We start from the raw sequence: 14474 nt of genomic DNA, 5'->3' as shown, positions 1-14474 counted from the left end.
TCTGTCATTCAATCCTGTAATGCCTCTGCTGGGCATATACCCAGAAGACCAAAAATCACAACATAACAAAGATATTTGTACCAGAATGTTTATTGCAGCCCAATTCATAATTGCTAAGTCATGGAAAAAGCCCAAGTGCCCATCGATCCACGATTGGATTAATAAATGGTGGTATATGTACACCATGGAATACTATACAGCCTTTAAAAAGATGGAGACTTTACCTCTTTCATGTTTACATGGATGGAGCTGGAACATATTCTTCTTAGTAAAGTATCTCAAGAATGGAAGAAAAAGTACCCAATGTACTCAGCCCTACTATGAAACTAATTTGGGGCTCTTACATGAAAGCTATAACCCAGTTACAACCTAACAATAGGGGGAAGTGGGAAATGGGGGGGATGGTGAGTAGAGGGAGGGGGATCAGTGGGATCACACCTGTGGTGTATCTTACAGGGGTATTTGCGAAACTTGGTATGTGTAGAATGTAAATGTTTTGGCACAGTAACTGAGATAACGCCGGAAAGGCTATGTTAACCATTGTGATAAAAATGTGTCAAATGGTCTATGAAGCGAGTGTATGATGCCCCATGATCATATCAATGTATACAGTTATGATTCAATAAAAAAAAGAAGTACTTTCTTACTATCCACAGCTGAATATAAATAATTACATACATTTAAAAATATCTAGTAGATTTCTGTGGAGTCATATTTCAATTTCCATATTTGAATAGTAACTTACGAAAAGTGTTTAAATTCAGATGAAAAATTATGAACAAATCAATATTAATAATAAACTAACAATAGAAAATTACAAAATGTCTTTAGAATGTGTCATATGAAGGAACCCACCTCTATGTTCATGTCGAAGCCAATTTCACGGAAAGCATTTAAAACAACAAGGCCATTATGTAGATACTGTTCTGGACAGTGTGGTCTTGTGTACATATTTATAAAATGAGTCTCAATCTGGAAAAGACAGTAACAAAACCTTTTGGTAATGGATTAAAAATTGCTGCTTTTTAGTGTTCTTTGTAGTTCAGCGAAGAATGATTTAAATATTAACATATGTTAGCAGTAGATTATTGCTATCAAAATGCAAGAATATCAGGTGTATGACTCAAAATTAAGACATTTACAGAAATGACACTTCAAATTTTAATCATTAAGTCCTTTCAAATAACAGGAAGACTGTTGTGCATAAAAATGATTCTTACCAAAAATGGACAGTAGGCACCCAGCTGTGTTGCCAAAACAATGCCATCTGAAAGGTCTGTGTCAAAATTTACTATCCATTTCTCAGAGGGAATAATGTCTGTTTCAAAAAAAAAAGGAGAGTAAATTTAACCATAGTTTTACTTTGTTCAAAGATATCTTAGTAGAAATTTGAGCATTAGTCAAAGAAAATGTTGCTTTTGCTAGAAAAACAAAAAGCATATTATTTTGACAATAAAAACAAATTTTGAACTTCTTTCTAGGTTTGATACTGTTAAAGTTATCCATAGGCTTTACAAGCAACTTCAAGCTTTCGCTATTATTTCTGTATCAATGACAAATATACTACAATACATATAGTAATAGAAGAGAAATCCAATATTTCAAAGTTAGCCATTTTCATTGAGTGCCTAGATAGAGGTTCAAATGTTTGATCAATGATCATCAACATGGGTAAGGAAGCCCAAGAGGCATGTAATTACTTGTACCAGTTTCTGTTTGTTGCAGAAATTACTCCTCATGAAGGGTAAGTATGTAGAAGGGGAGAATTATGGTTTAAAGAAACAAAAACTGACCTGTAAATGACAATACAAGATGGAGGGGTAATAAAAGGAATTCTCGGGCGGGGCCGTGGCTCAGTGAGTAGGGCACCGGCCCCATATACCGAGGGTGGCGGGTTCAAACCCAGCCCTGGCCAAAGTGCAATAAAAAAAAAAATAGCCAGGCGTTGTGGCGGGCACTTGTAGTCCTAGCTACTCGGGAGGCTGAGGCAAGAGAATTGCCTAAACCCAAGAGCTGGAGGGTGCTGTAAGCTGTGACGCCACAGCACTCTACTGAGGGTGACAAAGTGAGACTCTGTCTCAAAAAAAAAAAAAAAAAGAATTCTCAATTACAGACTCAATTATTATGGTAAGATTGGAACAAAATGTGACAACAACTGGATAAATGAATAACTGAAATACTGGCCTATACTAAGTGTAGGGTGATTTAAATAGTGGAAATTACTGCTGTGTTAAATGAAACATTTGCTTTTGTAAAAAATTTCTAAAAGATACTAGATTCTTCATGTTTTGAGGTGATTGCTTATCTGAAAATAAGGGGGGAAATGGGTGATTTTCATAAATACTGTCAAATTCTTTGATTCCCATTTTTTTTTTTTCTTCTTCTTTTTTTTTTTATTGTTGGGGATTCATTGAGCCAGTTACACTGATTGCAATTGTTAGGTAAAGTCCCTCTTGCAATCATGTCTTGCCCCCATAAAGTGTGACACACACTAAGGCCCCACCCCCCTCCCTCCATCCCTCTTTCTGCTTACCCCCCATAACCTTAATTGTCATTAATTGTCCTCATATCAAGATTGAGTACATAGGACATGATTCCCATTTTTTGTGAAGAAAAAAACATGACGGTACATTAACTTCACAAACCAGGATTTTTTTTTTTTTGAGACACAATCTCACTTTACCATGGCACAGTTCACAGCAACCTTCAACTCCTGGGATTAGGTGATTCTCTTGCCTCCCGAGTAGCTGGGACTACAGGTGCCCACCACCCGTGGTATATGGGGCCACCGCCCTACCCACTGAGCCACAGGCACTACCCCACAAACCAGGATTACATTATACCAGGAAGTAACTAACAGTTTTCTCTGGAATCACTGAGGCCCTGCATACTTCACAGAAAGCTCCCAATACTTTTTCATCTGAAATTCTACAGGATTTCTAAATCATAGCATCACAAAATCAGTCTAACAAACACAGATCACTAAGTATTTTCAAGTAATACATAGCAAACAACACTGGACAAGATATTTTTCAAAGTAGTTTTTTTCCTGATAGAAACTTATAAATAACTTTTTGTCTGATACAAGATTCAATACAAAGTTAAATGCACAGGCTCAAGGAATAATGATGACCTAAATGTGCTTCTCTTTTTTTAGCTTTATAATTGATAAAAATTGCATGTACTTAAGGTGTACATGTTGTTTTGATAAGTATGCCCTTTGTAATTATTCCCATAATCAAGATAACTAACCTACCCATCCTTTCACATGGATACCATTTTGTGGCATGTCAGGGGCGGGATGATTGGGGTGAGAACACTTAAGGCTTACCCTCTTAATTAATCTAAATGTTTCCTCTTAATGTATAGTTAGTTGCCACCCATGACTGTCAATAAAAACAAAAGGTTTTGCTTTTGTAGCCAATATTTATTATTCTATGGACTAGAAGCAATGATCATAACTTTTGATTTGAAAAAGGAAAATTTCTAAGCTTTTACACTGATAGTGAATGAGTCGGTTAGCAGTGGACATAAACTGTATCCACCAGATATCACAAACTCATCTTTCACGGAAATTAAAACGGGTTACAAATTCCCCTGAAGGAGTTTAACAACATGTTGAGGAAAGATCACATCCATAATAGGAAACCAACTAAGGAAACATTTGCCAACCAAAGGCAATACACAGATAATAAAAGAGCACACACTAAGTGTTATCCTGTTATTTCCAACTCCAGCAACAGCAATCCATCACCACAAAATTCATTATGACCTTCTCCCTTTTTACATCAATGGTGAAAAATCTGGCTCTCATTATCTACAATATACTTACTTATTTGTTCAACCCTAGTATACACATAAGTGCTTTCAGAATTGCAAAGCGATGCCCTTGTGAGAAACAAAATGTGTATGTGCAGTTCTTTCTATCTTTAGAGTATGCAGTCACAGCATCATTTTCAATTAGTAAGTTAGCGCCTCTCTTCTTCATTACCAGCAATGAGGCTGTCAAACATTTGTAATCCAGGAAGATTTTCTGGTCAAAGTCTGCATTCTTTGGTATAGAAGGGACATTTCTTAAACTAATAGAGGCCATCTACAGCAAACCCACAGCCAATATCGTATTGAATGGAGTTAAATTGAAACCATTTCCACTTAGATCAGGAACCAGACAAGGCTGCCCATTGTCTCCATTGCTCTTTAACATTGTAATGGAAGTTTTAGCCATTGCAATTAGGGAAGAAAAGGCAATCAAAGGTATCCACATAGGATCAGAAGAGATCAAACTTTCACTCTTCGCAGATGATATGATCGTATATCTGGAAAACACTAGGGATTCTACTACAAAACTTTTAGAAGTGATCAAGGAATATAGCAATGTATATAAATCAACACCCATAAATCTGTAGCCTTTATATATATCAACAATAACCAAGCCGAACAAACAGTCAAGGACTCTTCCTTTCACAGTAGTGCCAAAGAAGATGAAATATTTGGGAGTATACCTAACAAAGGACGCGAAAGATCTCTACAAAGAGAACTATGAAACTCTAAGAAAAGAAATAGCTGAAGATGTTAATAGATGGAAAAACATACCATGCTCATGGCTGGGAAGAATCAACATTGTTAAAATGTCCATACTGCCCAAAGCAATATATAATTTTAATGCAATTCCTATTAAAGCTCCATTGTCATACTTTATAAAAGATCTTGAAAAAATAATACTTCATTTTATATGGAATCAGAAAAAACCTTGAATAGCCAAAACATTACTGAGCAATAAAAACAAATCAGGAGGAATCACGCTACCGGATCTGAGACTGTACTATAAATCCATAGTGATCAAAACAGCATGGTACTGGCACAAAAGCAGAGAAGTAGATGTCTGGAACAGAATAGAGAACCAAGAGATGGATCCAGCTACTTACCGTTATTTTATTTGATCTTTGAGAAGCCAATTAAAAACATTCAGTGGGGAAAAGATTCCCTATTTAACAAATGGTGCTGGGTGAACTGGCTGGCAACCTGTAGAAGATTGAAACTGGACCCACACCTTTCACCATTAACTAAGATAGACTCTCACTGGATAAAAGATTTAAACTTAAGACATGAAACTATAAAAATACTTGAAGAAAGTGCAGGGAAAACTCTTGAAGGAATCGGCCTGGGGAATATTTTATGAGGAGGATTCCCCAGGCAATTGAAGCAGTATCAAAAATACACTACTGGGACCTGATCAAACTAAAAAGTTTCTGTACAGCCAAGAACATAGTAAATAAAGCAAGCAGACAGCCCTCAGAATGGGAGAAAATATTTGCAGGTTATACCTCTGATAAAGGTCTAATAAACAGAATCCACAGAGAACTCAAACGTATTAACAAGAAAAGAACACGTGACCCCATCTCAGGGTGGGCAAGGGACTTGAAGAGAAACTTCTCTAAAGAAGACAGATGCATGATCGACAAACACATGAAAAAAAGCTCATCATCCTTAATCATCAGAGAAATGCAAATCAAAACTACTCTGAAATATCATCTAACCCCAGTAAGAGTAGCCCACATAACAAAATCCCAAAACCGGAGATGTTGGCGTGGATGTGGAGGAAAGAGCACACTTCTACACTGCTGGTGGGAATGCCCACTAATACATTCCTTCTGGAAGGATGTTTGGAGAACTCTTAGAGACCTAAAAATATACCTGCCATCCGATCCTATAATTCCTTTACTAGGTTTATACCCAGAAGGCCAAAAGTCACAATATAACAAAGACATCTGTACCAGAATGTTTATTGCAGCCCAATTCATAATTGCTAAGTCATGGAAGAAGCCCAAGTGCCCATCGACCCACGAATGGACTAGCAAATTGTGGTACATGTATACCATGGAATACTATGCAGCCTTAAAGAAAGATGGAGACTTTACCTCTTTCGTGTTTACAAGGATGGAGCTGGAACATATTCTTCTTAGCAAAGTATCTCAGGAATGGAAGAAAAAGTATCCAATGTACTCAGCCCTACTATGAAGCTAAATTATAGCTTTCACATGAAGATTATAACCCAACTATAGCACAAGACTATGGGGAAAGGGCCAAGGAAGGGGAAGGGAGGGGAGAGGTTTTGGTGGAGGGAGTGTAATGGGTGGGGCCACATCTATGGTGCATCTTAGAATGGGTACAGGCGATTGCACTAATGTACACAGCTATGATTTAACAATCAATCAATCAATCAATAAATAGCACAGCTGGCAATAGAGAAAAAATAAAGTCTGCATTCTATCCTGGATTACTTTCATATCTTGGTTGATTTTTTTTGAAATTATATATACTAACATCACTCTTTGTACTGTACACTTATAGGAATTTTAGGGATATGTTTACATGTATTCATCACAACATTTATGTACAGAAAAGTCTTATAACCCCCAAATTTCTGATGTGCTGCACCTTTATAGTCAATTCCTACCCTCATCTGTTAGCTCTTGGCAAGCACATGTGTTTTTCATCCTTATAATTTCACTTTTCTCAAAATGACATAATCATGGGCTTATACAATATCATGTACATGGGCTTATACAATATCATGGTCTTATGTAGTTCTGTGGATCTGGCCTTTTTACTTGGTGAAGTGTATTTAAGATACATCCATGTTGTGTGAATCAATAGGGTGTTTATTTCCTTTTCAATGCGGAGTAGCATTGTATTTTATGGATGTACCACATACTGCATATCCATTCACTGACTGAAGGGATATGGCTTGTTCTCAATTTGGGAACAATCATGAAAATCTATAACTTTCACATGCAGAACTTATTGTGACCATCTGTTCTAATTTCTCTTGAGTAAATACCTAGAAAAGCAATTGCTGGAACTAGTAATTGCACTGAACGATTTTTAGATGATGATTTTCCACCTCTCTATTTTTTTATGAAGTATTTGCTCATAACTTTTGATTGTATTTCAAATCAGGTTATGCATTTTCCTGTTGGCTTTGGAGAATTTCTTGTATATTCTGTATACAAGAAATCTGTGGGATATGTGAATCAAAAATATGTTCTCTAAGTCTACAGCTTGTCTTTTCATTCATTCATCAGTGTCCTTTATAAAGCAGAAATTTTAGTATGGCAAAGTCCAATATACTACTATTTTTTAATTGATTACACTCTGGCTTTATATCTGAGAATTATTTGTTTAACCCCTGGTTATGCTAATACTATCCTATGTTTTTTCTAGAAGTTTTGTAATTTTATATTTTATATTTATGTCTATGTTCCACTTTGAAATGACTTTAGTATGAGGTACAGAGGTATACTACCAGGCTCCTTTTCTTGCATATGTACCTTCAATTGTTCAAGCTCTGTTTGTTGCAAATACTATCCTTTGACTGACTTGCCTTTGCACTTTTACAACAACAAAAAAATCAATTGATTATATTTGTGTAGGTCTATTCTTTGTCTCTCTATTCTATTCCTTTGATCATACATCTACCCTTTACCAGACAGTCCTGATTATTGTAGTTTCTAAATTTCTTTCACTTTTTCAAAATCATTTTAGCTATTGTAGTGATGATGCTTTTATACACACATATGCATATGTGCTTTAATATAAACTTATCTACAAAGAATGTGATGGGATTTTTATTGGTGTTGCATTTAATCTATATACAGATTTGATATCCTAACAATATTGAATCTTCTAACACTATATACATGACATATTTCTGTATTAAGTTTTCTTTGATTTCTCTCATCAGTGCTTTGTAGTTTTCAGCACATATTTTAGAATGTTTATATTTAGGCATTTCATTCTATGGTTCTATGTTAAATAGCATATTTTCATTTCAGATTTCAACTGTTTACAGCCAGTATATGGAAATGAAATTTTACATTCGTGCACTGATCAGCCACAAGGCTGAAAAGCCGTGTGGTTCTTTTATAAATAATCCTAGATTTTTCCCTTCAAAAAATTAAATAACATTTGTAATTTCTTGAGTATTTTGTGAGAAAGATAAATACTAGAAGAATACAGATGACATACCTAAAGTCTGGGACTGACTGAACATAACGATCATTTTATAGTTAAAATTATGAATTTTAGATAATAGATAAAAAGAAAAGAATGCGTCAAAATTAAATTATCTGCACAATAACTTTGAGAATACCATGGTTGTCTGTCTGCCTCATTCCTTAAAGGCTTTTTTTTTTTTTTTTTTCGTTTTTGGCCGGGGCTGGGTTTGAATCCGCCACCTCCAGCATAAGGGATCAGCGCCCCACCGCTTTGAGCCACAGGCGCTGCCCCTGCCTCATTCCTTAAGATCCTATTTACAATGATATCACAAATACTGCTACTTCCCTGACCGTTAGAAAGGGTAATGGTTTGTCCTGAGGATGGGACAAGGAACAGAAGAGAACTGAATTGTAAATCACTGGAGTGAGGCACAGCAACATTGATAAAACAGTTGCTGAATGGATGTGTATTTACTTACATAATTGTTCTATGCTTTTAAAATGCTAAATTATATGTCTATGAATGTATGTCTATACTTAAATAATATATTTTATTTTTTAATTTTTTTGTTTAATAAGTAACTAAAGGCTCCAACCATAAAGGTAATGAAATTTTAATTTAGTCAACTTGTGAAGATGTTTTGAGTGATAATAATTCCCACTTGTCAGTCAAGAGACCAGACTAATTTCCAACGCCCACACAGCTGACTTCCTTCTTTTTATTTGAATTAAGCTGACATGAAGAAGGGATTTTGGATCTTTCATTCACTGCTACATCCCTAATCCCTAGAATGGTGCTAAGAATATAAATTGGTGATTAATAGATAGTTGTTAAACAGATGGCATTTTTAGTGGCTCTGTCCTTGTTATAATTATTTAAAATAAATTATACAAAAATGAGATAGATTCACTCTGTTTTTCCAAGTTAATTTATGGTCTTAGTTTTTATATTTAATAGTTTTTCCTGTGTTTAGAATTCATTTTTGGTATGCGGTATGTAGTAGAGAGATAAATTTACCTAAACTCCAAAATGTTAGCTAATTGACCTACCACTATTTCCTGAATGAACTAATATTTATTATGGATTTTGAAATTCCATGTTCATCATAAATAATTTTGTTATATACTTTCATTGTTCTGAGTTCCCTGTTGTGTTCAATGCAATTGTGAATATTTGTACAATTTTTATGGATTTTTTAAAATAATCTGTTTTCTAGAAATTTTTCTCTGCATTATTTTTTCCAAATTTCTATTAGAACAATGTCAATCGTGGAAACCTTGCACATAAATAAAGCAACCAATTTTACAAATAGTCAGTACTGGAGAAGGGGAAGAGATTCTTAAATTAGCACATATTAAAATACAATAAAAATATTGCTCTTTGCTAAAGACATGATCTTATATCTAGTAAACCACAAAGATTCAACTAAGAGATTCCTGGAATTGATAAATAAATTCAGTAAAGTCTCAGACTATGAAATCAATGTACACAAATCAGTAGCTTTCTTATATGCCAACAACAGACAAGCTGAGTATCGAATAAAAGACATAATTCCCTTCATCAGTAGCAACAAAGAAAATAAAATGCCTAAGAATATACTTAACAAAGGAGATGAAAGACATCTGGAGGGAGAATTATAAAGCACTGAGGAAAGAAATTACAGAGGATGCAAACAGATGGACAAATTTACCATGCTCATGGTTCAGCAGAGTCAACATTGCTAAAGTAATTTACAGATCCAATACAATACCATTAAAATACCAATGTTATTTTTGGCATATCTAGAAAAAAAAATAGTTCTATACCTCATATGGAACCAGAAAAGATCTCAAATAGCCAAGGCAACTTTACGTTATGAGAACAAGGTTGGAGGTATCATTTTATCAGACTTCAAGCTGTATTGCAAAGCTACAGTAACCAAAACAGCATGTTTTTGGTATGTTTTTGTAACCCTCCGTAGTGCTTAACGTGCGTATTTTCACTTTGTTTATTATATATTTTATTGTGGGAAATGGAGTTTTACAAGATACAAATTTTGAGAAGTTCAGCATATCATATGAAAGGTAATAAAACATTTCATCTCTACTGTTCTCAAATACCAATATATCAATATATCTCTTTCAACTTTGTTTTGTAAAGTGTTTCATAAAGTAGTACCTGCAAGTTAACAGCAACTTTAATTCAAAGTCTCATTTTAAACTTCTTACTTCTTACTTCTAAAATTTGGATTAAATTATGAGGGTTGAGTATAAAAAGTAATTTATTTTATGTTGTCAAACACAGTGTACTCTGAACATAATAGTTTGTATGTAGTTGAAAGAGAGGAGCTGAATTGCAGCTAAAGAAAAACAACTATGCACATTGTCTTATTATAATCAATACTTATAATAAAGAAAAATGCACTGCTATATTGGCAACAGAAACTTTTCAAAAATAGCTTAAGATGCTTTGGCTAGGAATTTATAAAGCTTTATCCTGCAAAAGTAGAACAAGGGAGTACACACCTGGACCCTAGGGCTTGTCTATCTGTGAACATCTACATGTCTCAGTATATGAAGCTAATGTGACTTAACCCCTCAAAAAGACTCAGGAAACACTATACTTAGTGATTTCCAACATTAGCCTCATATAATATGTAAGCTGTTTTTCTCGTCAAATTTCACTTGATCTCAACTAATTATTTACAAGATTTAAGCAGTGTCACCTGTATCTGATTCTTAACACAGTTGAAAATGTCAGCAATGATTAGTACTATCTTTTATTTCTAGAGCATCTCTACATACGAGGTTGGACAATTCAGTTTTTGAACTCATCCTAGAGAAATTATTACGTACCTCATTGCTGACTATCACTATGGTCACATTCAAAGTACTCCCCCCCTTGGGAAGCTGTGTACTGACACCAACACTTAGTATACCCTTCAAAGCACTTTTTCTAGGATGAGTTTGCGAACTTAATTGCCTGACCTCATACATTTTTTATCATTTGTTTTTCAAAATAAGTGAAAGAAGCATTTACATGGGAAGAAACTTTTCTTGACAATGTTAAGTGGGCCTCCCTTTTGTAAAACAGAGAGTAGTGTTGGATTTATGGCTAGAATCCATTGATTCTGAGTGTGGATCCATGGCTTTTCTATCATCCCGCTACAACTGCAAATAATTTATTTAAAGAAACAAGTAACATTTTACCTCTGTGACAATTTTTCCATATAATGTGACGAGTATTCTCATAATTTGTGTTTAACCAACTAAGTAGAATTCTTTCAGAATTCGAATATATATTGCTGGATACAAAACAAGGATTGATTTTTGGTGAAGTTAGCATAGATCTTGGAGGCATACTACTGTTGCCATATGGTACAACCCGGGATAGAATCAGAATCTGAAATTGAGAAAGAGAGTGAAATAATTTGAATTAGACTCAAATGGAAAAAATAACAAATTAATATTTAAGAGTAAATGAAAAAATATGACAAGTATATATAAATAAAAGAAGCCACCAGTATTTTATGTATCCAGGCAAGACCGAAAGAACAGATCAAATGTATTTCACTACTGCTCATTTTCAATTCTTAACTTTTGCTTGTATAGCATTTATTCTATACAACACCACAACATATAATTTATATGAGTGTTACTACCCAATTAGAAAGAATAACTGCATTTGAGGACAGTTCTATTAGACTGTCAATTCATTTATAACACAATGGTGTGAAATGCCTGTCTTATTTCTATGCTGGCTCATGCAATTTAGAAAAATAAAATTTTCAGAGTCAAAGTAATGTTATCAAGTCAATACTTATTTTGGCACTGATACTAATTGAAGAGGTCTATTTTTAAGATGACAAAAGTGGGCTGGGCATTGTGGCGGGCGCCTATAGTCCCAGCTACTCAGAAGGTTGAGGCAAGAGGATGGCTTGCGCTCAAGAGTTTGAGATTGCTGTGAGCCTCGATGACACCATGTCATTCTACACAGGGTGACACAGTGAGTTTACAAGAATTTGTAATTTGTCCTATTGTTTATCCTATATAATGAAGTGAAGTGTGGCATATTTACATTATATTTGCTAGATGTATACCAAATGTTTTATTATGAAGCAATACCTCCGCATTTTAAAAATAAGCAATGTTCAGATTCAATAAAGAACTCTGTGTCTGATCAGTAGAGCAATAAAGTACAGAGCTACTAAAAGTGACAATCTACTAGCAGTTGGTTCCAGGATCTGGATGAGATGAATAGCTTGTGATCTGCTACCTCACTATATACAGCACACTTAGCTCACAGAAGGGAAGTTAGGAGTGGCAGAGGATAATGACTCAAAAAAAAAAAGTCTACCAAAGATAATCAGGGAACTGGTAAATACTCCAGATTACTCAACACTCAGAGTAAATGAGATGTCTTCTACAATGTCTCTCATATATCCCCAGAGGGACTGAGCTTCAGTTGCCCACAGTGGAACCTGCTGGAAACCATATTTGTTATTGGCTTTATTATATGCTGTTTCACTACTCTACTATTTTTTTAGTTAGTATATAATTTTTAAATTTTTATTTAAGAATATTACAGTGGTACCAATCTTTTGGTTACATGAATTGCTTGTGTACAGTTTGAGTTAAAGTTGTAGGTGTGCCCATCACCCAGATAGCGTGCACTGTACCCATCAGATATGAATTTACCCCTCCTTTCCTCCCCCCCCACCTGTTTGTTTCCATTGAGTTTTATACCAAATGTGAACATGGGTGTTGATCAATTAGTTCCAGTTTAATAGTGATTACATGTGGTATTTGTTTTCCATTCTTGCAAAACTTCACTTAGAAGAATGATATCCACCATGCTTCTTGGGATCACCTCTGAAATAAACTATTGATACTTGCACTCAAGTACTTGTCTCAGAGTCTGCTTTCAGGGGAACATAACCTTAGACAAATACTTCCATAGTCAAGTATATGTTAATTGTAACTTTGGAAAAAATTGCTCTTTTTCACATGATACATATCCATGCTATGTAGTGTCTCAACAATTAGTTTAAAAATGATTAAAATACCTATGGGAATCCCAAAGGCATTCTTCACTTTGCCATGAGAATTATTCTAAAATTCTATCTAAAAGTTAATTTCTGATTATTGGCTATTTATCTGGCATATGTCTGGTGAGAACAGCCATCCACAAATGTGAATTGCATCATTTTAGCATTTTTGATAGAAGTATAACAGAACTGCCTTCTTTTATCATTCTGGCAGTTATATGGTCTAGAAGTCCTAAATGTCAAATCTAATATACTCTAAAATGCAATTAATACCCTTTTTAAAAGGACCCCCACCCCTTCCTGGGTAATACCAAATGATGAATTATCTGAGTACAACTGACAAGATAAATGTATGGGCCTAATGACTTGAGGGGGCTCAGGATTCATCTGTCATCTGTCACCTCTACTCTGAAAATGAGACAATATCTGCAAGTGACCTTTGACTAAGAATACAGATTTAATGATGAACCTATATAGATTATGGGTGGAAACTTTAATATAGAAAGAGCCACCACTCTGAGTACTTAATTCTATAGCAGTGTTTCTGATAACATAAGTGATGAAAGACCTGTTTGTTTTCATTTTTCCATAGAATGATACCTTTGTAAAATACTTTAAAAATAAATTCTCAATAAAATAAAATGAAGAATAAAAGTGTAAATGTATACAAAGTACAAGACCCCAACACATACAAAATCAAATACACCTTGGGCAAGAATTTTTACTATTTGTTGGTTAGCATGCAAACCACACCAAGCATGAGCTGAAGAAATGAAATAAGGATTACAAAGACCAGATGCCTTGTTAGTAGCTACGCGAGTCAATTGATAAAATTTGGGTAAATGTTTTAGCTAGTCATACTCATTAAAATTTTTCCTGCCTTCACAAAACATTACCAGATATGTCCTTCATTTCGTTAAAAACATGTAATTCAAGACATGTGAGTGAAAGCACAAAGTCAATAGATTGGCCACATGAAGGAACACACTCCTTGACTATCTTACCATATCACCATAGAGCAATTTAAAGTCTTAAGAACAATGACAATACTACTAAAAGTATATACTTGCATATATTGACCATTATCACATTACTGTCATGTCTACTTCCTGTTCCTCATGAACTTTGCTATTATATTTGCAAATGTTGTTTTTCAATGATAACACTAAAAAATGATGTGTTTTTTATCTATTGGTCTAGAAAGCAGGTGATAATTTTTACTTTTTAATTGTCTATAAAAAATTCTGGATTGTGGCGGTGCCTGCGGCTCAAGGAGTAGGGCGCCGGTCCCATATGCCAGAGGTGGTGGGTTCAAACCCAGCCCTGGCCAAAAACCACAAAAAAAAAAAAATTCTGGATTGTTTTAGACTATTTAAATATTTGGATTTGTTCTGAAGAATCATTTTGATTAGGCCTATGTTGACCACAAGAAAAGAATCAACAGCCAATT

General features: G+C 34.6%; 1 protein-coding gene across 1 annotated transcript in view; it reads right to left on the bottom strand.

The window, feature by feature from the left end:
- The window catches only part of CFAP47 (cilia and flagella associated protein 47), a 307856-nt gene that overhangs the window by 176865 nt on the left and 116517 nt on the right, over window positions 1-14474 (bottom strand). The window contains exons 34-36 of the mRNA XM_053578992.1: window positions 11187-11379; window positions 1221-1318; window positions 856-972 (exon numbers count right to left, since the gene is read on the bottom strand). Coding sequence (XP_053434967.1) covers window positions 856-972; window positions 1221-1318; window positions 11187-11379 — 408 coding nt within the window. The remainder of the gene's footprint in view (window positions 1-855; window positions 973-1220; window positions 1319-11186; window positions 11380-14474) is intronic.

The sequence above is a fragment of the Nycticebus coucang genome, chromosome X (genome assembly GCF_027406575.1).
Source record: "Nycticebus coucang isolate mNycCou1 chromosome X, mNycCou1.pri, whole genome shotgun sequence".
In the NCBI taxonomy this organism is placed as follows: Eukaryota; Metazoa; Chordata; class Mammalia; order Primates; family Lorisidae; genus Nycticebus; species Nycticebus coucang.
Note: the sequence above shows the minus strand (reverse complement) of the source record. Positions and strands in the feature narration are given on the sequence as shown.